Source organism: Triplophysa rosa, linkage group LG4 (assembly GCF_024868665.1).
Source record: "Triplophysa rosa linkage group LG4, Trosa_1v2, whole genome shotgun sequence".
Taxonomy (NCBI): Eukaryota; Metazoa; Chordata; class Actinopteri; order Cypriniformes; family Nemacheilidae; genus Triplophysa; species Triplophysa rosa.
This window is the reverse complement of record NC_079893.1, coordinates 20,269,161-20,293,746: the sequence shown is the minus strand read 5'-3', so window position 1 is coordinate 20,293,746 and position 24,586 is coordinate 20,269,161. Positions and strand designations below refer to the sequence as shown.

General features: G+C 43.5%; 1 protein-coding gene across 1 annotated transcript in view; it reads left to right on the top strand.

Annotated features, from left to right (window-relative positions):
• Positions 1-24,586, top strand: part of frem3 (Fras1 related extracellular matrix 3) — a 48,879-nt gene that overhangs the window by 18,338 nt on the left and 5,955 nt on the right. Inside the window, exons 3-16 of the mRNA XM_057332796.1 lie at positions 785-931; positions 1,386-1,616; positions 1,886-2,011; positions 7,795-8,046; positions 20,628-20,777; positions 20,889-21,098; positions 21,237-21,434; positions 21,522-21,686; positions 21,798-21,980; positions 22,191-22,321; positions 22,763-22,921; positions 23,018-23,321; positions 23,520-23,651; positions 23,768-24,099. Of these exons, the coding sequence (XP_057188779.1) occupies positions 785-931; positions 1,386-1,616; positions 1,886-2,011; positions 7,795-8,046; positions 20,628-20,777; positions 20,889-21,098; positions 21,237-21,434; positions 21,522-21,686; positions 21,798-21,980; positions 22,191-22,321; positions 22,763-22,921; positions 23,018-23,321; positions 23,520-23,651; positions 23,768-24,099 (2,720 nt within the window). The remainder of the gene's footprint in view (positions 1-784; positions 932-1,385; positions 1,617-1,885; positions 2,012-7,794; positions 8,047-20,627; positions 20,778-20,888; positions 21,099-21,236; positions 21,435-21,521; positions 21,687-21,797; positions 21,981-22,190; positions 22,322-22,762; positions 22,922-23,017; positions 23,322-23,519; positions 23,652-23,767; positions 24,100-24,586) is intronic.

Here is a 24,586-nt window from a genome sequence, read left to right as displayed (position 1 = left end):
CACACGTGCTTCACAACCGGTCGAACAAAGAACGTTCTCCCATAGCGTTTGAAACGCAGCATCGAGTGTAGCTTTTGATAGGGAATTTCATACTACTTCAGATTTATAATTTAATTTCTGCATTGTGTTTAAATATTTAAGACTGGAAAATATGGCATTTGCTTAATCTGGCAACTACTTATTTAATTGAATTGAATTGCTTATTGACTGCCATTTCTATAAATGTGGAGGAAATGCAATACTCAATATGGCTGCTCTTTTAATGTTACTCTTTAATGTTAAAATCTACACAATATGTATTTGATTTATCTGAATTTATTAAATTCAGTTCTTACCCTTAGGTTTTTGATCGATAAATGTGCAGTAGTACAGGAGCCTTGGTGTAGTAGATAAAGCTCAACAACAAAGTCAGACTGTGTTCTCTACCCTCCCTGCTGCTGTATTCATGGCTAGTGATAGCAGTGGTAACTCAACATCCTTGTGTTATTTTACACAAACCATAATACTCCAAAACTACCTTTTTTACACTGTCACAGATTACTTTTTATTTTGCAATTTTACAGTTGTAATGACAAAAAAAGGGTGGTGTAGATTTGGGTAGAACAAAATACACTGCAGGACAACCAAAACTCAATATCGGTTTTCACTCATTTGGTCCCTCTTTCTTTTACAATTCTGAGGTTGAAAAAGATGATTAGCTGGAATATCTACTGAATCATGTTTCACAATGTTGTCAAATTTAGACCATTTTCCAATTCATTGTGCTTTACTCTATTTGAAACAGGTGGTAACAAGTTAAAGCCACAACCGTTTCGCCTTAATTGGGCCTGGATATCTCTGGAGAAGGAATACTACATAGTGGATGAGGATGCTAAATTTCTGGAGGTCACCCTCAAACGAAGGGGATACTTGGGAGAGACATCATTTGTCAGTAAGTATTTTCCAAGGTAGACAAAGGGAGGTTACACTGAAATGTGTTCAGCAATCTTTTAATGTAAAGAAAGAGAAAAGTTTGATTAGTTTGATTTGCCTTTAAGCAACGGAAAAGTTGTTCTCTTTTTCTCTAAAATCAATTAAAATCAATCAAAATCAATCAATCAGAGATCAATTGTAATTTGGGTGTCCACGGGAAGTTTATTTGCAGCTGTATAAGTTACTACCTCTGAGTTTGGTATTTTCACAGGCCTTTAACTGTGACTTGCACGGTCTTAAATTATACCATAGCCTTTTCACTGTTGACTTTTAGTAGTCAGCAGACAATTCTAGGCACTATAAAGTAAAGCGCTCATAGCTAGTCCTATTCTTTCTAAAACTACAGCACATATTTTTCACACAATTTCAGTTCATTTTTAAATTTGGTCTCTAAGCAATTTTTTATTTCAAAGGCATTGCCACCAAGGATGGCACAGCGAAAGTGGACAAAGACTTCCGAGGCAAAGCTCAGAAACAGGTTCAGTTCAACCCTGGCCAAACCACTGCAACCTGGAGGGTAAAGATATTCACTGATCAAGAGTTTGAAACTTCAGAGATGTTCGAAATCCAGCTTTCTGAACCAGTAATGGCTGTTCTCGAGTTTCCTGATATAGCCACTGTGGAGATTGTGGATCCTGGTGATGGTAAATATATTGTGATGAATCATTTCTTAGGCTCTAAACATACAGTTTCTGTGTTGACCTGCGGTGCTGAGGTGAAGAGCTGTAGTATCATCTAGGACAACTATTTTAGTAATCATTTCTTGCTTAATCTTTGTGCAAAAAAGTTCATTGTATGAACTACAGTGGCATTTGCAAATACTTGATGCTAATGATGATTTGCTGTTGCTTGACCCTAAAAATAGCTTTTGTTCAAATATTATTACAACTTATTTGGATTTATCATTTTTCAGAGTCTACAGTGTTCATCCCTCAAGCAGAATATCGTATTGAAGAGGATATAGGAGAACTGCTAGTCCCGATCCACAGATCAGGAGATGTCAGCCAAGAACTCATGGTGATATGTTACACTCAACAAGGTGAGATCTATAAATCATCTAATTATACACTTGTTTAATGAGAAGATTAATTTTACCAACTCTTCATCTGATGTTGACATCTATAACTGTAAACCTACAAATACCAACCTGATCTGAATTCCTAACTATTTTACGAGGTGGCCAATTCGTATGTAAATCTCAAAAATATGTACTAGATTATTATGGGGGGAACAATACTGAAGCCCCACCCCTAAAAATCAAGTCATATTAAACATACAAATGAGATCCTATGAATGCATATGAATTAGTCACAAATTACATAGTTACAAATTACTGTGAGTTTGTGTTGTTTATAGACTTTAGTACTTTAAAGTAAAAGTACTAAATCTTATAACACTATCTTATAACATGTACACTGCGCAAGAAATCAGCCGTTTAACTCGTTATCGACAGGGAAGAACAATTACCTCGACTACTAAAGATAGTTTCGCAAACAGTTTGCCAGATCTGACTCCTTTAATAACCATACCAATAAATACAGAATCGCTCGATGACATGACCAGCAAATTGTGCACTATTTTTTCTAATACATTAGAAGCTGTCGCACCTATGAAGTCAAAAAAGATTTATGAGAAAAATGTAGCACCATGGTACAATAGCACCACTCGCGCCCTTAAAAGAGAAACACGTAAACTGGAGCGCAAATGGAAACAAACCCAATTAGAGGTCTTTAAAATTATGTGGAGAGTGCAAACTGTTATAAAAAGGCACTAAAAGCAGCAAAGGCTGAGCACCTCCGCAACCTCATAGAAACTAACAAAAACAATCCAAGGTTTTTATTTAGTACAGTTGCTAAATTAACAAATAAACAGACATCACCTGACCTGGTTATTCCGCCGCACCTTGGTAGCAATGAATTCATGATTTTTTTTACAGAGAAAATAGAAAACATACGAGACAAAATAGTAAAAACTCAACCTTCAAGTCTGTCCTATGAATTAGTACCAACCATCGCCCCAAAAGAAAGGCTACAGTGTTTTTCCCCTATAAAGCAGGAAGATTTAATTAAAATTATTGCAACATCTAAACCTACAACTTGCTTATTAGACCCCATACCAACTAAATTATTAAAAGAGTTATTACCCGTTGCAATTGAGCCCATTTATAACATTATCAACTCGTCAATTAATCTAGGCCAGTGGTTCCCAAACTACCCCCGGGGGTATGCCAGGTGACGGAGGGGGTACGTGAACAAAATCCTGAAATCTACCGATTACTTAATTATAACGCACCTGACAATCAACCAGTCATGTTTTTCTCACAAGCTAAATATAAAGACGTGCTCCCTCTAGTGTACACACAGCAAAATAGTAGTCACGTAGTGCCATAAAAGGTCAAATTCATGACATCCAATCAAAAAATATGCGTCCACTCATGCGTAAGTGCACGTCTTTACGTACCGCGTGTAATTCGACTGCACGCGGCTTGGAACGAAGCAACAACTGCTTGTTAAATTAAAATGGATAAATGGTTGCAAAGATTTAGGACTGCAGCCACAGAAAGAAAATCGACTCCCAGCAGCTCGGATGATCCACAGTCCTCTGACCACACCCCGGGTCCCTCCAACAGCACTTCGGCTGCAGGTGTAAATCAACCACCCGCTCCGGTTGACACCGACACAGATAGCGATGCATCAGAGACTACACCGTCAACTCAGGTTCAGCAGTTCACAGAAAGACGATCAAAAAGGCGTAAATATGATGAGAAATACATTTCATATGGATTTACTTACATTAGCAGTGACAAAAATCCCAAACCACAGTGCGTTATATGTGCAAAAGTACTCTCTCATAACTGCATGAAGCCAGCGTTTTTGTGCAGGCATTTAGAAACAAAGCATGCGACTTTGAAAAATAAACCGCGAGAGTTTTTCGAAAGACAGTTAAGACAACTCGGGAGTTGTAAGGCCCTTATAACAGCTTCAGAATACCTTAATAAGAAAGGACTTTAAGCATCCTACATGGTGAGTTACAGAGTGGCTAAAACGGGCAAATCCCATACTATTGTGGAGAACTTAATTCTTCCTGCTGCAGCTGATATTGCGGGTATTATACTTGGGGGAAAAGCCAAAAAAACAATACACAAGATGCCGTCATCAGACAACACAGTTTCACGTCGCATCGCTGATATGGCAGAAGACGTTTTAAAACAGCTATTGCTTCGCGTAAAATCCAGCGAATTCTACGCTTTACAAATCGATGAATCAACGGATGTAGCTGGTTTGGCTCAGCTGCTGGCATTTGTCCGGTATATTTATGATGGTTCAGTTATGGAAGATATACTTTTTTGCAAACCGTTGGAAGGCAGAGCAACTGGAGAGGAAATTTTCAAAGTTTTAGATGGCTTTGTAACATCACATGGACTTCAGTGGACAAATTGTGTGGGCATTTGTACTGATGGAGCCATGACAGGCAGGCTGAGTGGACTGGTAACACGAGTGCAAGCAGTTGCGCCCTGCGCGGTTTGGGTACATTGCAGCATCCACAGAGAAGCACTGGCCACCAAAGGAATGCCTGAACGTCTTAAGGAAGTTTTGCAAGATGCTGTAAAAATTGTAAACTTTATTCAAGCAAGGCCTTTGAATTCTCGTTTGTTTTCTGCATTGTGCAATGAAATGGGCAGCGACCACGTCACATTGTTACTACATACTGATGTACGATGGCTGTCCAAAGGTTCTCACACGATTGTTTGAATTGAGGGATGAACTTAAAGCTTTTTTTATCGACCATCCCTTTGAATTGAGTAACCGCTTACATGACGAAGAGTGGCTTACAATATTGGCCTGGGTGATGTTTTTTCCCATCTGAATGAGCTGAACATCGGATTGCAGGGAGTTGCCACAACCATATTTAATGTACAGGACAAAACTGAGGCCATGATCAGAAAGTTTGCTCTCTGGACTAATTGCATTAACGAGAACAACACCGAAGCCTTTTCATCATTGCATGATTTTTTGCTAGCAAACGAACTCAGCCTTACTAATAGCGTTAAGCGTGACATAATGAAACACCTTTCTGAGCTGTCTTTGCAGTTGCGCAAGTACTTTCCCGAGACAGACAATTCAAACACCTGGATTCGCAATCCATTCTCTGCAAACAGCACAGCGCACCTTCCTGTTTCTGAGCGAGAGAGTCTCATTGAAATCTCTACGAGAGGCGCTTTGAGAATTGACTTCGCACAAAAATTACTGACAGACTTCTGGATAGCTTTGTATGCAGAGTATCCTGCGTTAGCCGATCGCGCTTTGAAAACATTACTGCCCTTCTCCACAACGTATCTTTGTGAGAGTGGGTTTTCAGCACTTGCCCACATAAAGAACAAATATCGACACAGACTCTGCATAGAGAATGATTTGAGACTCAGACTTTCTCCGATACAACCAAACATCACAGTTGACATGACATGCAAGTCATTTCAAGCACATCCATCTCATTAAACAGTTAGTCATTTATTTATATATGAGTCATATATAATTTATTGTTTGATAAAAGAAAATTACATGTATTTAGAATGCAAATAAAAAAATGTTTGAGACCACAATTGTGACTTTAAGAAAGGGGGTACGCAGAATGATGTTAAATCCCTGGGGGGGTACGCCATTGTAAAAAGTTTGGCAACCACTGATCTAGGCCATGTCCCAGGACCCTTTAAGCTGGCCGTCATTAAGCCTCTTATCAAGAAACCAAACTTAGACCCCAATGAACTAGGAAACTATAGACCGATTTCAAATCTCCCTTACATGCCTAAAATACTCGAAAAAGTAGTGTCCACTCAGTTGTGCTCTTTCTTACAAAATAATGACAAACACAAAAAATTTCAGTCAGGCTTTAGACCGCATCATAGTACTGAAACTGCGCTCGTTAAAATTACAAACGACCTGCTTATAGCATCAGATAAAGGTAACATCTCACTCCTAGTCCTGCTCGACCTTAGTGCTGCGTTTGATACTGTAGACCATAAAATACTTCTAGATCGCTTACACAATTATACCGGTATTCAGGGACAGGCACTACAATGTGTCACGACTGGCGTGCAAGAGAGAAGAACCCAAGCGCAGGCAGGCAGTGAAGGGGTTAACAGAAAATATTTATTACAAAAACACACAAAACAAAACCCACGAGGGGGTATAAAACAGGAACTAAACTAAGAAACAAACTTGAAATAAAAGACTTCCCACGAGGGGGGCAAAATGAAAACAAGAACACTAAACTAAACTAAAGGACACGACCAAACGTCTTAAATTAAAAACACAACAGGGTAGACCACAAGACTCACGGAACACGAACAGGGCAAGGACCAGGAACATGGGTGAGAGCACAAACATAATCCACACAGTACAATCCACGAGCACAGGACAAAGAAACATGAGGGTATATATAGGCAAGACAAACAAGGGATAATTACATGGGGCAGGTGTGGGACATTAAACACTCGGGAAAGGATAACGAGGAAACGAGATGGCGGGAACAGAGACGAGACACTGGAAAAACACATGAGAGGCATAAACATCTCATGGTCTTCCCACATAAAACCCAAGAACTCTGTCCCGATCCCACCACACGACTAGAATTTCATAAACAAGACGGTGGGACCGTGACAACAATGGTTCAGATCTTACTTATCAGACAGACATCAATTTGTCCACTTAAATGGGGAATCATCAAATCTAATGCAAGTAAATTATGGATTGCCTCAGGGATCAGTTTTAGGACCCTTGCTATTCTCCATATACATGCTGCCCCTTGGAAACATTATTAGAAAACATGTAAAACATTGGATAACTTGTAATTTCCTTCTATTAAATTCTAATAAAACAAAAATATTACTTATCGGACCAAAGACACGTGAGCAGAATATTTCGGATTATAACCTGCAAGTTGAAGGCTGCACTGTTACTCCAACAAATACAGTTAAAGACCTAGGCGTTATATTAGACAGCAACCTGTCATTTAAAAATCACATCTCAAATGTCACAAAAACAGCCTTCTTCCACCTTAGAAATGTTGCCAAATTACGAAATATTTTATGTGTGGCTGACGCAGAAAAGCTTATTCATGCATTTGTGACCTCAAGACTTGACTACTGTAATGCACTGCTTAGTGGTTGTCCTGCAGCATCAATAAACAAACTACAGTTAGTTCAGAATGCAGCTGCCAGAGTTCTAACCAGGTCCAGAAAATACGATCACATAACCCCAATGTTATCAAGCCTTCACTGGTTACCCATTAAGTATCGTATTGACTTTAAAGTTCTTTTAATCACTTATAAAGCCTTAAACGGTTTAGCCCCTACCTACATAACAGAGCTTCTACCACACTACAACCCATCACGCTCTCTAAGATCTCAAAACTCCAGACTTTTGATAACACCTAGAATAACTAAATCCACCAAAGGGAGTAGAGCTTTCTCATACGTAGCACCTAAACTCTGGAATAGCCTTCCCGATACTATTCGAGGGTCAGACACACTCTCCCAATTTAAATCTAGATTAAAGACACATCTTTTCAGCAAAGCATTCACTTAATGCAAAATATGCTAAATAAACCACCGGGAGATTCCATTTATTAGATATTATTTACTAGAATAATCTTGATTGTTCTATAAACACCGTGCTGTTTTTTACCTTTTTTGTTTTTCAGTTTTTCTTATTCTCTCCTGTAAAGCTGCTTTGGAACAATGCACATTGTGAAAAGCGCTATATAAATAAAATTGAATTGAATTAAAGTCTCCATGTATGAAAGTATAGATATATTTCTGTACAGGCAGCGCAACTGGCACCACCCCGAGCACTGTGCTCTCCTATTCTGACTACATCACAAGACCAGAGGACCACACCAGTATTCTGCGTTTTGACAAGGATGAAAGGGAAAAGCCATGTCGAATTATAATAATTGATGACTCCCTCTATGAGGAAGAGGAGAGCTTCAACGTGTCACTCAGCATGCCTATGGGCGGCCAAGTGGGAGCCAAGTTCCCCAGTGCCAAAGTTGTCATTTTGGCTGATAGTGAAGATGGTGAGTTGGTTTTCATACAAACATATCGCTAGATTTTATTATGATCATTTTATTGTGTATTTTAAAAGTGCATTTTTCATTACAGAAGAAAAATCAACTAATTTATACAAATTTATCTTCTAAACAAAATCAAATTAAATGAGTATGCATTTTAAAGATTCTTGAAATTCCTCTGAAAAAACAACTCTGTCATCGCACCTCATAATATTATTAGTTATAAAATGGAAGAAAATATCAGATACATTTAATTTTGACATTTCTACATGGAAAGTCATCCTATTCCCCAGTACCTAAAACATTTGTCTAGTCTAAATTGCATACCTCCAATTTGGCTTTCACAAAAATATATTCTGGTATTGAATTCGAATCACAATCTATAGTTGTAGTATCTATAGTCTCGATTACGACTGTAACCTCCGTTCCCTGATGGAGGGAACGAGACGTTGTGTTGAGAGACAGACTGGGGTTTGATCTTGAGAACCTATCATCTCCGAGAGGAATTTTAAAATGCCAATGGGCTTGGCGAATGGCACACGCTCGCCAGTCCCCGCCCCGTGCATACGGGTATAAAAGGGAGATGGCGGCGGCTATTCACTCATCTTTTGGGCTGAGGAACCTGAGAGGCATCTCCCGGTCGCTGCAGCGGGTCGGTGAAGCGTTGTGGCATGAACACACAACGCCTCGTTCTCTCCATCAGGGAACAGAGGTTACAGTCGTAACAGAGACGTTCCCTTTCAGTCGGTCTCTCGACGTTGTGTTGAGAGACAGACTGGGGACCTATCTTTACACGCCACGGCGCTGAACCGTATCACGACCTCCAGCAGAGAGACACTGACTGGACTAGCGAGTCACAAGTGAGCGCTACTGCGAGACGTAATCTTCCAGTGGGATCAGTACTTAGTAGCATACCCTGAGAGGCTCGGTGGCGTTTGTCTCAATTAGCGAGATGCCGCCCGGCGCCATAAGGAACACTGGGGAAACACTGCTCTCCTCGTTGAACAGTATATTACGGAGGCCACATCCTACCACAAGGGGAGGTTACATGTGGAGACACCAACATGGTCTCACCAGTGGGGAGAACAACATGCAAGAAAACTGCCCCAGCCTGAATGGGGGGGAAGAACCCAGGTGGAGTAACCACCGGAGGGGAGGTCACAGGTTCACCGACAGGGGAACCAAGAGTGAGGAATTCATCATACGGGACGACCCTGCTGGGGAGGCACTACGTATAGGGCAACAGTCCGAGTATAGGGGTCCACCTGAGCAGGGGTGACTCTACCAATACTGAACTTGGTTACAACAGACCGCACCACCCAGTCTGTCACCATAATTGCCAATGCTTAGTGATGGATGGATGGAATGCCTGTACTTCACCTTAAGGGGTGGGGGAAGTAGGGCGGCTGAAATAGCACTCTAGACTTGCCTGGAGAGGGGAGAAAGCGCTTTCGCGGGCGTACGCCCAACCCATTTGCCGACCTTACACGCCGGCAGCGTGTAAGACACAGGCTGACACTGGTTCCACGCGGAGGTTGTAAAACCTCGCGAAGGTACTGGGCGTAGCCCAACCCGCAGCACTACATATGTCTGCCAGAGAGGCACCCTGAGCCAGTGCCCACGAAGAGGCCATACCCCGAGTGGAGTGGGCTCTCATTACAAGCAGGCACGGGCAATCTTGGGACCGGTATGCCAAGATAATGGCATCCACGATCCAGTGCGCCAATCTCTGTTCGGAGACAGCCTTCCCCTGGTCCTGTCCCCCAAAACAGACAAAGAGCTGCTCAGAGTTTCTAAGGCTCTGCGTGCAGTCCAAGTAGAGGCTCAGTGCGTGTACTGGACACAACACTTTGGAGGTTGGGTCTTCCTCCCCAGAGGGGAGCGCCTGCAGGTTCACCATTTGGTCCCGAAAGGGAGTGGTGGGAACGTAACCTGGCCGGGGTCTCAGGATAATGTGAGAACTACCAGGCCCGAATTCTAGGTACCCATGGGACACAGAGAATGCTTGGAGGTCCCCCATCCTCTTGATAGAAGCGAGTGTCATCAAGAGTGCCGTCTTCATTGTTAGATGAGGGAGACTGGCATCTCTGAGGGGCCGTACAAAGGCCTTGAAGGATTAAGGTCACAAGAGGGTACGGAGCGCGGTCGAGGTGGATTCACCCTTCTCGCACCCCTAAGGAACCTGGTGACCAGGTCATGTTGGCCGAGAGACTTACCCTCCACGAGATCGTGATGAGCGGCAATAGTGGCAACGTGGACTTTCAACGTGGCTGAGGAGAGGTTACTCTCGAATTACTCTCAACGCTGACCCGATCGGGCAATTCTGTGGGTTCTCCCTGCGGGAAAAACACCAGGACGAGAAGAGACGCCACTTATGAGCTTATAACTATGGTTAATGTTTGGTTTGATTTGGTTGAAGATGTCCCACAGTCCCAAGATGGCGTAGCAATGCAGACGTGTTTGGCGTCCTCTCATTCTACTATTTGTATTTTTCGTCTTTTTTGTATACATTTCTATTTATTTTTCATTTTTATTTTTTTCCTACTTTAAATTAAATATACCTTCCGGTAACCCACTTCCATTATAGCTAGCCAGCTAATTACTATAATTACGATAGCTGCTAGCTATTTAGCCTCCGTTAGCTACTGCTAACGACCTTTACCCTCTACACAGGCACCAGCCGGGAATTTATTTATTTATTTATTTTTCCTGAACAAATACCTGCTAGCCTTGGACTGTCCTTCTCCACTACAACAAATGATTCCTGCCGCTAACCCCTGGACCATTACTCCTGATCTTCACAGCTAGCTAGCTTCCACAGAATGACCTAGCCTCGAAGCTACCCCTGTGCATCTCCCGGCTAGCAAACAAAATTACTACAACAACAATTACCTCTTTCGCCGTCTGGCCCGGTCCCTTCGTCGGCGTGGCGTTCCGCCGTGCTTCTGCGACTGGTCTGCGGACGTGGTTCTGTCCGTTGTGCCTTCGACTTTGGGTGTCGTGTTTTCCCGCGTGCTGGGGTTGCGGCGACTTCGCCGCGTCTTCCCCTGCTCCATCTATTGCTGTTTACTGGACCCTATGATCACTTGACTACATAGCTGACGCCTGCTGGAGTGCTCATTCATTTATCACGGTACTCTACTTAGTTTACTTTTGTTTTGTTTATCTGTCGGCTAGGGATGTAACGGTATTGTAAATATCGAAGTATCGCGATAGCATTTTTTTTCGATACTATCGTGGTCGCATGACGATAGATCTTCCAGGCAAAGTGTAGTTTTTTCAGCCGAATGGAGCGAGTTGAGGGAAGCGGGAACTACAATTCCCATCAACCCATGCGTGCCCATCATCCTCTGCGCTCTGCTGCCGCCCGCTACAGATCAAGTTGAGCGAAAATGGCGGATGCCGCTAGTGGCATAGAAATGGATTTACAAATTGTTGAAGCTAGGGCTGGGCGGAATGACGGAATATTCCGTTACCGCGGAATAAAATGTCAACCGTAAGAGATTTTTCTATTCCATGTATTCCGCGGAATGTAAATAAGTAGGCGTGGTTAACTCTGCGCTCTGCAAATTAGGCGCTATTCTGAAAAGAAATAATGAATTAATCCACGTGTAACAAATGAACGTATCAAACATTCTTTTGACCTTCTTTCAGTCTGTAGTTTAGTGATCCGCTCCAGTCCGGCGCTTCTCTCACCAGCAGTGCTCATGCAGGGATCTGCGCCAGCATTTAAAAAAGCTAATTCTCAACACGTATTTCAGAAGTCAGGTTGTTTTGAAAAGCTGTTAATAGTTTTATAAAGTTTAACTTCAGGCGAGCCAAGGTGAAACTTGCGTTGAAATGCGCGATGATGCTCATGAGCACTTTGATGTGACGCGCTTCTACCTCCAGTTTTGGGAGACATGTGAGGAGTCACCAGAGACTCGCAGTGCAAAAACAAGCACGAGAATAAACAAACCTAAAGACAGAGTCGCAACACACTAAAAGTGCTCATCTAATAGAGAGTGAAGAGCGATAAAGACCTACAGTACAGACCCCATGAACACCAGTTTAGTCATATACTGTACTCTCATTGTTTGTGCATATTCATACTTTATTGTTATATATGTTGTCTATCTTCCTACTGTATACATATGAATAAATAATACATCTGATTATCAGAACTTAATTTGATATCTTTAGTACATTTTCATAACTTACCTACATTTTAACTATGGTGAGCATTTAAATGAACTGTAATAAATAAATTAGTTAAATCAATCTAAGAAAAATGAGGTATAAAATATAGAATTATAATGGGAGATTGTTTCATGAAATATATCGTTACCGTGAAATAAAATTACTCATTCCTTGAAATAGATTTTTGGCCATTCCGCCCACCTCTAGTTGAAGCTAAAGCGAATAAATCGCATGTGTGGAAGCATTTCGGTTTTCCCGTAACAAGAAACGAGAAAAGGTGACGGACAGACAAAAAACAATATGCAGACACTGCCAGACTGCGGTGAAGTACAATTCGGGGAATACGACTAATATGAAGAGCCATTTGTTACATCACCCCGAAAAGTTTCATGATGATACGAGGAGAAAAAAAAATAGCAGTGAGTGAAGCAGTGAATGAGGTGAGTACCTGACTGGTTGTGAGTTGTTAAAAGTTGACAAACAACTCAAACTTTTTTCATTTAAATTTTTTCATGTTTCATGTTCTCAATTTTTATGTTATTAATTTTTATGCTATTATATTACTGTTCTTTGCACTTTTAAAATTACCTAATCTAAAAATAATAAATGTGATCTTTGTTCAGTCATAGTTTAATAAACACTTATGCCACATTTTTCAAAGTCTTCATTTGTTTTGTTTTTTTCCAGCACAAAATTCAATAAATATCGTATCGTAGTCTTCATACCGAGGTACTATCGTATCGTGAAATGTTGATACAGTTACATCCCTACTGTCGGCCCTAGCCCCGGACATTTCATCTGTTTGTTGTCTTGGCTGATTAGCTGATGTTGACTTACCTGTTGTTGTCTTACTTATCTCTCCCAATCAACACCTGTGATTATTCTATGTCTGGTTTTATGTCTCTCTCAAATGTCAATATGCCTTGTCTACTGTTGTTTATGATAGTTATCATTGTATCAGTTTTCTGCGGAGCCCCTAGTTCCACTCTACATGCCTCAAATACTTTGTTTGTTCCACCTCCCACCTCTGTCCAGAGATGCAACTTCTCTTATCATCACTCAGTACCTGGGCTTACCTCCACTGTACCCACACCCCAACATACCCCTGTCTACACATTATGCCCTGCATCTATTCTACCACACCCAGAAATCTGCTTCTTTTATTCTCTGTCCCCAATGCACTAGACGACCTGTTATGATAGCTTTTTGCCGTACCCTCATCCTACTTCTCCTCTGTTCCTCGGGTGATGTGGAGGTTAACCCAGGCCCTGCGTGCCCCCAGGCTCTCTCATTTGTTGACTTTCGTAATTGAAAAAGCCTTGGTTTCATACATGTTAACATCAGAAGCCTCCTCCCTAAATTTGCTTTACTCACTGCTTTAGCACACTCTGCCAACCCTGATGTTCTTGCCGTGTCTGAATCCTATCTTAGGAAGGCCACCAACAATTCTGAGATTTCCATACCCAACTACAACATTTTCCACCAAGATAGAACTGCCAAAGGGGGAGGAGTTGCAATCTACTGTAGAGATAGCCTGCAGTTCTGTCATATTTTCCAGGTCTATACCCAAACAGTTTGAGCTTCTAATCTTAAAAAATAATCTCTCCAGAAATAAGTCTCTCACTGTTGCCGCCTGTTATAGACCCCCCTCAGCTCCTAGTTCAGAGTTTCAGAGTATGTTCTGCTGGGTGACCTAAACTGGGATATGCTTAACACCCCAGCAGTTATATAACCTAAGATAGATGCCCTCAATCTCACACAAATTATTATGGAAATCACTAGGTACAACCCTAAATCTGTAAACATGGGCACTCTCATAGATATTATCCTGACCAACTTGACCTCCAAATATACTTCTGCTGTGTTCAATCAGGATCTCAGCGATCACTGCCTCATTGCTTGCATTTGCTATGGGTCCGCGATTAAACGACCACCCCTCATTACTGTCAAACGCTCCTTAAAACATTTCTGCAAGCAGGCCTTTCTAATAGACCTGGCTCGGGTATCCTGGAAGGATATTGACCTAATCCCATCAATCGAGGATGCTTGGTCTTTCTTTAAAAGTAATTTTCTTATTATCTTAAATAAGCACGCCCCTTTCAAAAAATGTAGAACTAAGAACAGATATAGCCCTTGGTTCACCTCAGACCTGACCGCCCTTGACCAGCACAAAAACATCCTGTGGCGGACTGCAAAAGCATCACATAGTCCACGCGATATGCAACTGTTCAGGGAAGTCAGGAATCAATACACTCAGTCAGTCAGGAAAGCAAAGGCTAGCTTTTTCAAACAGAAATTTGCATCCTGTAGTTCTAACTCCAAAAAGTTCTGGGACACTGTAAAGTCCATGGAGAACAAGAGCACCTCCTCCCGGCTTCCCACTGCACTGAGGCTAGGCAACACGGTCACCACTGATAAATCCATGATAATCGAAAATTTTAATAAGCATTTCTCTACGGCTGGCCACGCTTTTCTCCTGGCTTCTGCAACCCCGGCCAACAGCTCATCGTATTCTTATCGGCCGACTCGGTAGCCTTGGTTTCTCAAATGACTGCCTCGCTTGGTTTACCAACTACTTCACTGATAGAGCTCAGTGTGTCAAATCGGAGGGTCTGTTGTCCGGACTTCTGGCAGTCTCTATGGGGGTTCCACAGGGTTCAATTCTCGGCCCGACTCTTTTCTCTGTGTATATTAATGATGTCGCTCTTGCTGCGGGGGATTCTTTGATCCACCTCTATGCAGACGACACCATCTGGCCCTTTTTTGAACACTGTGTTAACTAACCTCCAGACGTGCTTCATGCCATACAGCACTCCTTCTGTGACCTTCAACTGCTTTTAAACGCAAGTAAAACCAAATGTATGCTTTTCAACCGTTCGCTGCCCTTACCCGCCCGCCTGCCTAGTATCACTACTCTGGACTGTTCTGACCTAGAGTATGTGGACAACTATAAATACCTGGGTGTCTGGCTAGACTGTAATCTCTCCTTCCAGACTCATATCGAACACCTTCAATCCAAAATCAAATCTAGAATTGGCTTTCTATTTCGCAACAAAGCCTCCTTCACTCATGCCGCCAAGCTTACCCTAGTGATACTGACTATCCTACCAATCCTCGACTTTGGCGACGTCATATACAAAATAGCTTCTAATACTCTACTCAGCAAGTTGGATGCAGTCTATCACAGTGCCATCCGTTTTGTTACCAAAGCCCCTTATACCACCCACCATTGCAACCTGTATGCTCTAGTCAGCTGGCCCTCGTTACATATTCGTCGCCAGATCCACTGGCTCCAGGTCATCTACAAGACTATGCTTGGTTAAGCTCCACCTTACCTTAGCTCACTGATCACATTAACAGCACCCACCCGTATCACGCGTTCGAGTAGGTATATCTCACTGGTCATCCCCAAAGCCAACACCTCCTTTGGTCGCCTTTCCTTCCAATTCTCTGCTGCCAATGACTGGAACGAATTGCAAAAATCGCTGAAGCTGGAGACTTACATTTCCCTCACTAACTTTAAACATCAGTTATCTGAGCAGCTTATTGATCGCTGCAGCTGTATATAGTCCATCGGAAATTAGCCCACCCAATCTCATCCCCATTTATTTATTTATTTATTATTATTATATATATGTATATGTGTATATATGTATATATATGTGGTTTTTTTTGGGGGGGTTGTGTATGTTTGTTTATTCCATGTGTAACTCTTTGTTGTTGTTTGTGTCGCACTGCTTTTGATTTATGTTGGCCAGGTCGCAGTTGTAAATGAGAACTTGTTCTCAACTAGCTTACCTGGTTAAATAAAGGTGAAATAAAAACAAAAAATAAAAATAAATAAACGCCTAGTGGCGGGGGCTCTAGCCTGCAGGACGGTCTCTCTGACCGCCGGCGGCAAGTCACTCAAGGTCTCCAAGGTCCCTCAGACATGGAGATTCCAGAGGCCTGGCATGGGGTACAACACTGTGCCCTTCCCCTGCGATAGAACGTGCTTCGTCAGGGGAATCGGCCAGGGGGGAACTGTCGTCAGAGCAACCAGGTCTGAGAACAAAGTCTGGTAAGGACCTGTGCAAGGAGGCTCACTGGGGGGGGAGGCGTACTTCCGCTTGTCCCGCGGCCAGCTGTGTGCTAAGGCATCCATGCCGAGGGGTCCCTCGGTCAGGGAGTACCAAAGCGGGCAATGGGTGGAGTTCGGGGAGGCAAACAGGTCCACCTGCGCCTGGCCGAACCGCTCCCATATGAGCCGGACTGCACGGGGATGGAGTTGCCATTCTCAGTGTGGCATCCCCTGACGAGAGAGCGCATCGGCTGTCTCAGGTTGCCTGGAATGAAAGTGGCTCGCAGGGACTTGATCACCTGCTGACTCCAGAGTCGGAGGTGTCGGGCGAGTCGTGACATCTGCCGTGAGCGTATGCCGCCTTGGTGATTGATGTACGCCACGGCAGCCATGCTGTCCGAACGGACCAGCACATGTTTGTCCTGCATGAGGGGCCAGAGCCTCCTCAGTGACCCGTAGGCCCAGACTAGGTGCCAGAGCACGAAGTCCTTGTGCGTACACAACACATCTCGCGAGTGTGCCAAGATAAGCCAGTTGTCGAGATAGTTGAGTATCCGCACGCCTTGCTCCCTGAGGGGCGCTAATGCAGCCTCTACGAGTTTGGTAAAAACCTGAGGAGACAGGGCCAGACCGAAGGGCAGGACCTTGTACTGATACGCTCTTCCCTTGAATGCGAACCACAAGAACGGTCAGTGCCGAGGGAGGATGGAGACGTGAAAGTACGCGTCCTTCAGGTCGATTACCACAAACGAATCTTGGTGACGAACTGAGCCCAAGATGCGCTTCTGCGTCAGCATCCTAAATGGCAGTTTGTGTAGGTGCCTGTTCAGGAGGCACAGATCCAGAATGGGGCACAGCCCCCCACCATTTTTGGGCACTATGAAGTACGGGCTGAAAAACCCAAAAGACATCTCGGTTAGACGGATGGGTTCGATCACACCTTTCGCCAGAAGAGCTGCAACTTTGGCATGAAGCACAGAAGCGTTCTCCCCTCGAACCGAGGTGTGGAGAATGCCCCGAAACTTGAGCGGGTGCCTGGTGAACTGCATCGCATAACCGAGACGGATCGTCCTCTCTAGCCAGCGTGACGGGCTGGTGCACTTTTGCCAAGCACCCAAGAACCGTGACAGCGGAACCAGAGGGACGATCTGCTTCACCGTGCCATGAGAGGCTGTTTTGGTGACTGACAGAGCGGTCACCTCGCACGGGGCGGAACCCTGGGGAGGTCGACGGCTCTGCTGACTTACCTGCTTGTTGTCGCTGACCGACGCAACGTCCGGTGGAGGTTGCGGCCGGCAGCTTCGTCCGTCCAAGACACCGTCGAGTCGAGGGTGCTGTGGAGAAATAAAACTGGTATGGCCAGGGTCGGGCCCGATGTTGAACTCCCTGGGTTCTTCCCGTCAGGGCCGCTTAGAGGTCTTCTTAGCGGCCTGCTGATGGGCGGCAGATGCCTTCCTCCGCTGGGGCCTGCGTCTCGGGCGGGCCATCATCTGGGAGGGCCCTGGAACCGGAGGAGCTGCCGTGGGGAGTGGGGCTGCTGGGAAGCAGGCTGCGCTCAGGACTGTGATGACTGCTAGGTGGATCTGCTTGATCTATTGTTACGACACATCCTCCACGGTGTCACCAAACAGCCCAGCTTGCAAGATTGAGCCACAGATGCCTCTCTTGGACCACAAGTGTGGACATCGACCGATCCAAGGCACGTAACGTGGCCTTCATCACCTGGAGCGCGAGGTTAGTGGCCGTGCGTAACTCGCTCATGCAAGTTGGGTCGGCCTTCCCATCATTCAGGTCTTTCAGGGCTTTAGCCTGAAAAACCTGAAGCACCGCCATAGCATGGAGGACGGAAGCAGCCTGTCCTGCAATGTTGTAAGCCTTCGACACGAGTGTCGAAGAAAGCTTACAAGCCTTGGATGGAAGTCTAGGCCGACCCCTCCAGGTGGCAGCTGTCTGCGGGCTCATCCCTCTGTCGAGTCTGCCCGCTATGGGACGGTCCACCGCTGCCCATCGGGGACGAGCCAGGTGAGCGTGCTGGGGTATAGGTGGTCCGCGAAGCCGAAGCTGATGGAGCGACATCCATAGGTACCCCCAAATCACCCCCGCTGCTCGCACGAAGCGGTCCACCTTGCCGAGGTGGCAGTCGAACTCGCCTGGGAAGCAGACGAGTTGACAGGAAGCTTGACCCACAAGCATGTGACGCAGGTGTCATGCCCATCTGACTCAGGGATGAGTCTGTTACACCCAAGGACATAGCTGCAAGACATGCTCGCAACTGTGAGAAATTTGCTCTTTTAGGTTTGTAGCTCGCTGCCGAGACGCCCAGGGGAAGTCCGCTCTCAGGAGGAAGAAGTCCGCTGCTCTGCGTCGTAAATCCAGCAGTAGAAATCGTGAAGAGTCTTGAAGAGATAATGCTTGACATAAGCCACGCAGGTTCCGAAGAACAAAGGAAGATGAGTGAATGGCCGCCGCCATCTCCCTTTTATACCCGTATGCACGGGGTGGGGACTAGCGTGCGTGTGCCATTCACCAAGCCCATTGGCGTCTTAAAATTCCTCTCGGAGATGATAGGTTCTCAAGATCAAACCCCAGTCTGTCTCTCAACACAATGTCGAGAGACCGACTGAAGGGGAACCCAGTTTTGTGTGTATATGCTGTATATCCATATGTACATATGTATTTCATTACAGTTGGGACTAAGCCCACATGCATTTCCATAAACTACCAACATGCCCTTTCATAACCATAGATGTAAAATGGTATCCCTTCATCCTCAAAGACAAAAAAAGCATTTCCATTTTCTTTGGTTGCGTTAACATCGCACCTGTTGATTCAATGCAGTTGTTCTTTTTATTACCCATACTTTGACAGGATAGATATCCACATAACAATCCATCCTCGTTTTGGTCATGCCACTGTTTTCCTTGACTATGTAGTAACATGATAACCCAAAACAAGTTGAGTGAGTACAATTGAGGCCCTGTGACCTCTGCACCCACCCATAAACCTCGGTGTGGGCAATGAAAGAGCTCTGTGAATATCCTGTCCATGCTGGTTAAAGATTTGTGTGCATTGCTCAAAGGGAACAGGGCACTATCCAAACAAAGGGCATAGTTTGCAGTCGGTGAAACTGTTGTTTAATTCAAGAATGTGACTTTTGAAGCCCTGCTCCTTGTACCAAACTAACTTTGCTTTTTGATCTGGAAATTAGAAATCTAGAACATTTAGCGGTGGTTTCCCGGACAGGGCTTAAGACTAATCTTGGACTAAAATAAATGTTAGAACTGTCTAAACAGTTAATATAAGTTAACAACAGTTAACATTGAATAAAAGCGTCTGCTAAATTACTAAATGTAAATGTAATGTTAACACTGACATACAGTATTTTAAAAATATCAGTGCCATTGTTTTGTCTAAAAATGTGCACAAGTAATGTTTTTGTAAGGCATGCTTGTAAAAAATACTTAAATGTCTTAATTTATCTAAGGCCTGGTCCTTGCTTACTCTAATCCCTGTCTGGGAAACTGCCCTATAATGTATTTGGAATAAATGTGACTGTCCAATAGTGACTCCAACCAACATCAACCACAACCTTCACAATTTGGAACCAAAACCCTAAAAGATATTTGTGTAAATAATTTATGTACTTTACATGCCTAGGCTTAATAGCAGAGATTAATGCTCATATTGTAGCTCAGCATCTTGGTAGGTCTGAATAGGCTCAGTAGTATATCTGTGTCTGGTTACAGGGGGATGGGGACTCTGCTGGACAGACTTGTGGTCCGGATGCCACACAAAGTTGGGATCTTTTTGTTGTGTCTCTGAGTTGTTTTCTATGGAGGTGTCACAACTCTTTCTCTTTGTACGCCTCCCCTTACTTACGGCCTCTTCCCCCACCCTGGAAAGCCCTTTTCCCACCGCATTCATAAGTCCTGAGCCACATGAAGCTGATATATCTCTCAGACTCCCTCAAACATACACAAAAGTAAACACTCACCCAAAGGCATCCTGACTGGGGTATTAGACTCAACTGTCTGGTTTTGACACCCAGACAGGAAGCTGGAAATGATGGTACTTGGTAGGTGGTTTCTTGTCATGGGGGTGATGACAGATCCAACTCTTCATCTGAAGCACTAATGGGAGAGAAAACCTCTGTGTAACTTTAAACACAAACATGAGGAAGGTGACTCTAAATGTTGTTGTAACAGCTGCCAACTCTTTGCATTTGTCTAATATATGTGAAATATGCTAGCTTGTTTCCTTCTAAAGTGACATTTATTGGTAATGAAAGGGTTAAAAAGCACAAAATTATTTTTTGAATGAAAGCTGAATTAACTTTCCTCTGGTACAGAGCCATCTTTTTATTTTGGAGAGACGGAGTACACAGTGGATGAGAGTGACGGTTTTGTGGAGGTAAAAGTGTGGAGGACTGGCACTGACCTTTCAAAGACAGCCACCGTAACAGTCCGGTCCAGGAAGAGTGACCCTGGTTCGGCAGAAGGTAAAGAGAGGAGTCAAAAAATAAACATTTAAATGTTTTGAGCAAAATGTCAATAATTCAGGTGAATCTTATTTTATACCACCCCTCCCCCACCCTATCTCCTGTTCACAGCGGGTCTAGATTATGTGGGAATCAGCCGTAACTTGGATTTTGCTCCAGGAGTGACCGTACAGACTTTCCGTGTCACAATCCTGGATGACTTGGGTCAGCCAGAGCTGGAAGGACCAGAGATGTTTGAGATGGTGCTGCGTATGCCAATGAACGCAGTTCTTGGAGAGCCTAGCAAGACTGTCATTACTATAAATGACACTGTCACAGACTGTAAGTAATTAAATAAAATGTATTAATGGGCTTAAATATGACCTAGCAGTTTTATGTGAGAAGAAAATGTGTGTATTAGTGTCGATCAAAGTACAAGTGGCACTGGGTAATTATCAATGCTGGGTTTTGTGCGGGCAGTGCCCAAGGTACAGTTCAGAGAGGCGGAGTACAAGGTGGATGAGGCTGATGGAGAGTTAAAGGCAATGGTGTACCGTAGTGGTGACGTCAGTCAGAAGTCCACAGTTCGCTGTTATACTCGCCAGGGATCTGCCCAAGTCATGATGGACTACAATGAGCGACCTAATACTGATGCCTCTATCATAGAGTTCCTACCAGGTCTAACCCACCCACCCTCTGCTCCATTACTCATCCTTTTATCCATTTATGGTCTCATGATATGCTCACAAATCTAAATGCTTACAGGTGAAATTGAGAAGCCATGTGTAGTTACTTTTGTGGATGACTCCATTCATGAGGAGGATGAGGAGTTCCGCTTAGTTTTGGGTACACCAAATAGCAAATCACCATATGGAGCTTCAGTCGGTGAACAAAAAGTGACTCTGGTCACCATCACCGATCATAAGGACAGTAAGTATATTTTTGTTTTCTCACATTGAGCAACAAACAAAATCATAAAAAAATTAAATGAGCTTCACTTACAAGAAATGAGTTAATGAATATGTGTGTTTTGTCTCCCAGAACCCATCATCAGGTTCGCTGAGATCAAATACAGCATTAAAGAGCCACAGGTTCCTGGCGAGATTGCTGTAGTGAAGATCCCTGTCGTGCGTCAGGGTGATACATCCAAGGTTTCTGTGGTGAGAATTCACACCAAGGACGGCTCTGCAACATCAGGAGAGGACTACAATCCTCTTTCTCAAGGTCAGCACGAGTCTCATAAACAACCAAACCAGGATCCCATTCCACAGTGTTTAGAGATATTAATTTACCATGATCAGTAACACTTAACATCTTGCACTACCGGAATGAAGATTTGACATTATAACATATTCTGTCACTTTTTGTATGTAAAACAGTTAAGAGTACTCAAATCAGGGTCCTCAATGTACTTTTGATTTTATGTTCTTTCAGACATGGAGTTTAAGGAGGGTGAGACAGAGCATGTTGTGGAGATCCAGGTTCTTTATGATGGACAAAGAGAGATCCGTGAGGCTTTCACCGTTCACATGAAGCCTGACGAGTATATGGTGGCTGAGACACAGGTCAGAGACCATCATCTCTATAAATACCCCCCAAGTCGCCACATCACACACTTGTAGACACTCGCCAACATCCCTCTCTTGCTAAAATAGCCATGTGGCAGCTGCTTCTGTCAGCGAGGGGCAATCACAGCCTCCAGTCTCTTTCAGAGGAGTCTGTGTGATGTAAATGGGTCTCAGTGGACACACTGACCTAAAAACAGAATTATGCCTTGAACATGTACACTGCCCTCTACAGTCACGACCTTAGAACCCTGATTTTTTCCCTTTTTTGTGCTAATATTCTGATGAGATTAGGGGAATAGATGCAAGTCAAATTGAATTTGGGTGTAATTTATAACTTAACACATAACATCCAACGTTCGTATTGAGTTTAATCTTTTTGCTGTACGGATTTTATTATGTTACGTTTATGGTTGTCTTTTCTTCTTCTACTTTTTATAGATGAACAAGGCTATTGTGTACATTGAAGAGATGAATAGTGTGGCTGATGTCACCTTCCCAGCTGTACCTCAGGTGGTGTCATTGCTGTTGTACGATGATACGACTCGGGCTAAGGACAACCCCCACCCTCCGACTGGATATCCTGTTGTGTGTGTGACTGTATGTGACACCAATCATTTAGTCAATTATGTACAATTAATTGTTTGTAGTTTTGTTCTGTTTCTAATTGCCTTGTTTATGTCCATGTTTCATCAGGCCTGCAACCCCAAATACTTTGACTTTGATAAGACTGGCTCCATTTGCTCAGTAGAGAACATCAATGACACACTAACTCAGTACCGGTGGTTGGTTAGTGCCCCAAGTGGGCCAGATGGAGTTACCACCCCCATGAGGGAAGTGGACACCAACACCTTCTTCACTAACACTAAGTCTATCGTGCTGGACTCCATCTATTTCCAGGCTGGCTCCCGCGTGCAATGTGCTGCCCGAGCCATAAATGCCAATGGGGACGCTGGGCTAGAGCTTAGCTCACCCATTGTGGTCATGAGCCGAAAGGAGGGTAATGTTGATTTCACCACCACGGTGTGGATTACACAGTTTTGGATTACTTTGAGATTATAAAATAAACATTAGGTTTTACTTAGCATTTCTTGTTTTGTTTCTCTGTGTTTTGTAGTGCCGGGTAAAATTAATTTAAAAGATTGATAAAAGTGACTCCCAGAAAAACAGGTAACATGTTGATGTCTACCAACCACAGGTCTCTGTCAACCTCGTATACCTGGCACAGTGGGCGCTGAACCATTCTCAGCTAAAATTCGGTACACTGGCCCGGATGACCCTGACTATCCTAATCTGATCAAACTCACTGTCACTATGCCCCACATGGATGGTAAGCAACTATCACAATCAAAAACAACACAATAAACAACCTAAATGTCAAGAAAAGGCCAAGATATTTTATAAATTAAACTACAGATCACATTAATCTCTATTCTTTTTCCTTAGGCATGCTGCCAGTTATCTCCACACGTCCGCTGTCCAACTTTGAGCTTACTCTTAGTCCAGATGGGACACGAGTAGGGAACCACCGCTGCTCTAACCTTTTAGATTTCAATGAGATCCAGACAGCACATGGCTTCATTACTGATGGCACTAAGAACCCAGAAATTATTGGCGAGACGGCACCATACCAGTATAGTGTGGCCATGCGTAGCGCCAATTCCCTTCGCTTCTACCGTAATCTCAACCAGGAGGCATGTCTGTGGGAGTTCAGCAGCTACTTTGACATGTCAGAGCTGTTGAATGATTGTGGGGGATCCATTGGCACAGATGGACAGGTGAGGACTTCAGAGACTAGACAGTTGAAAATGTAAAGATATGCACGGAGTAAAAGACTTTTCATGTAAAGATTATCCTAAAATAGTGTGTGAGGGAGTTTGAAACCATATACCCAACATTTATACACAACATTTTTGCATCCTCTTGGAACAGCATCTACAGTATTATAATGGCGTACACTTTTTATATATTTTTTTATATACAACCCATGTGACTTTTCCTTATCTGTTAGACACTAAAGAAAGTGGATAAGTGGAGGCTTGACAAAATATGGACAAAATAATGGACAAAATATTGTAGTTAAGACGGAAACAAACAAATTCTAACAAAGATTTTGCTCTGCAGTCTTGATCACCTTCATTGAAATAAAGAAAAGCTTGGACATTCAGCACATTCATAAATAGTTAGTTTCTTGTTCCATAGACATATGGGTTGTAAAAGACATTAGGGTGAACATATGACAGGACTTTCATGTTTGAGGTAACT